The sequence below is a fragment of the Chaetura pelagica genome, unplaced genomic scaffold (genome assembly GCF_000747805.2).
Source record: "Chaetura pelagica isolate M959 unplaced genomic scaffold, ChaPel_1.0 scaffold408, whole genome shotgun sequence".
Classification (NCBI taxonomy): domain Eukaryota; kingdom Metazoa; phylum Chordata; class Aves; order Apodiformes; family Apodidae; genus Chaetura; species Chaetura pelagica.
Window position 1 is genome coordinate 1,176,601 of NW_009954229.1, and position 1,009 is coordinate 1,177,609.

The following is a 1,009-nucleotide window of genomic DNA, read 5'->3' on the forward strand; positions in this document are numbered from 1 at the left end:
CCTTCCCCACCCCCGGGCCCCCCACCAGGGGCTGGGCTCAGAGCCCACCGCAGCCCCTCACCCCGGCGCCAGGCCAGCCGGAGGCCCCGCTGCCCCTCGGGGGGTTGATCCAGCAGCGTTGCCCCCCCAAAGGTGACACAGACAAGGCAGAAGCCCCCCCAGGATGAGAGGGGTGACACCACGAAGCAGCACACCTCCCAGGACAGTTGAATCCTGCTGTCCCCACCGATGTTTTGGACAAGGCAGAGGTTTCCTCTGGCCCCCCCGCTCCGGCCCAGCTGCAGCCCAGCTGGACGGACAGACGGACGCCGGCAGAGCAGGGGGATGAGGTGCTGCTGCAGCAGCAGCACGGCCACGTATTCAGCATCCCTCGGGGATGGGGCTGTTTGTGGGGGTGTTCTTACCTACCGGGGGGGAAAAGGATACAGCTTCACGGCTCCCGCCTTGGTGCCGATGGCCATGACGCGCAGGACGGGGTCGTAGGCCAGGGCGCTGGGCTGGCTGGGGAAGCCATGCTCCACTGTCTGCCACGGGGACAGGCAGGTCAGAGCCAGGACCTCCCACTCCTGGATCCAACAAGCCCCCCACAGCCCCATTTCACCCACATGGCTCCTGCCCCAAGGTTCATCCCCAAGACGGAAGAGCATGAGGATGTTGCCTTATCCCCTGCTGCCATCAATGGGGTCCTTGGGGAGGGGGGGGTGACACCACTCCTCACCCCACTTCCACATGACACCCAAAACAGACCAAACCCAACAGCCCCACCAAGGGCTGAGGTGACTGAGCTTGCATGACCCTCCCCCTGCCCTGACCAGCACCTTGAGGAAGGGACCCCCCCGACCCTAAATCCCTGCCCAGAGTCCAGCTCAGTCCCTCAAGCAGGCAAGACCCCCACTAAGATGTCCCCGGGGGGTCGGTGGTGCCAGGCAGCAGAACCAGGAGAGCGGGACCCACCAGCACCAGGGGATGTCCCAGCCAGAGCCGCGTGCCGCCCGCGGGCACCTTCACA

At 66.1% G+C, this 1,009-nt stretch overlaps 1 protein-coding gene across 1 annotated transcript in view; it reads right to left on the reverse strand.

The window, feature by feature from the left end:
- The window catches only part of LLGL1 (lethal giant larvae homolog 1 (Drosophila)), an 8,097-nt gene extending 7,576 nt beyond the window's left edge, over positions 1-521 (reverse strand). Inside the window, 1 exon segment of the mRNA XM_010003563.1 lies at positions 427-521. Coding sequence (XP_010001865.1) covers positions 427-461 — 35 coding nt within the window. The 5' untranslated portion in view covers positions 462-521.
- Positions 522-1,009: the final 488 nt, after the last annotated feature.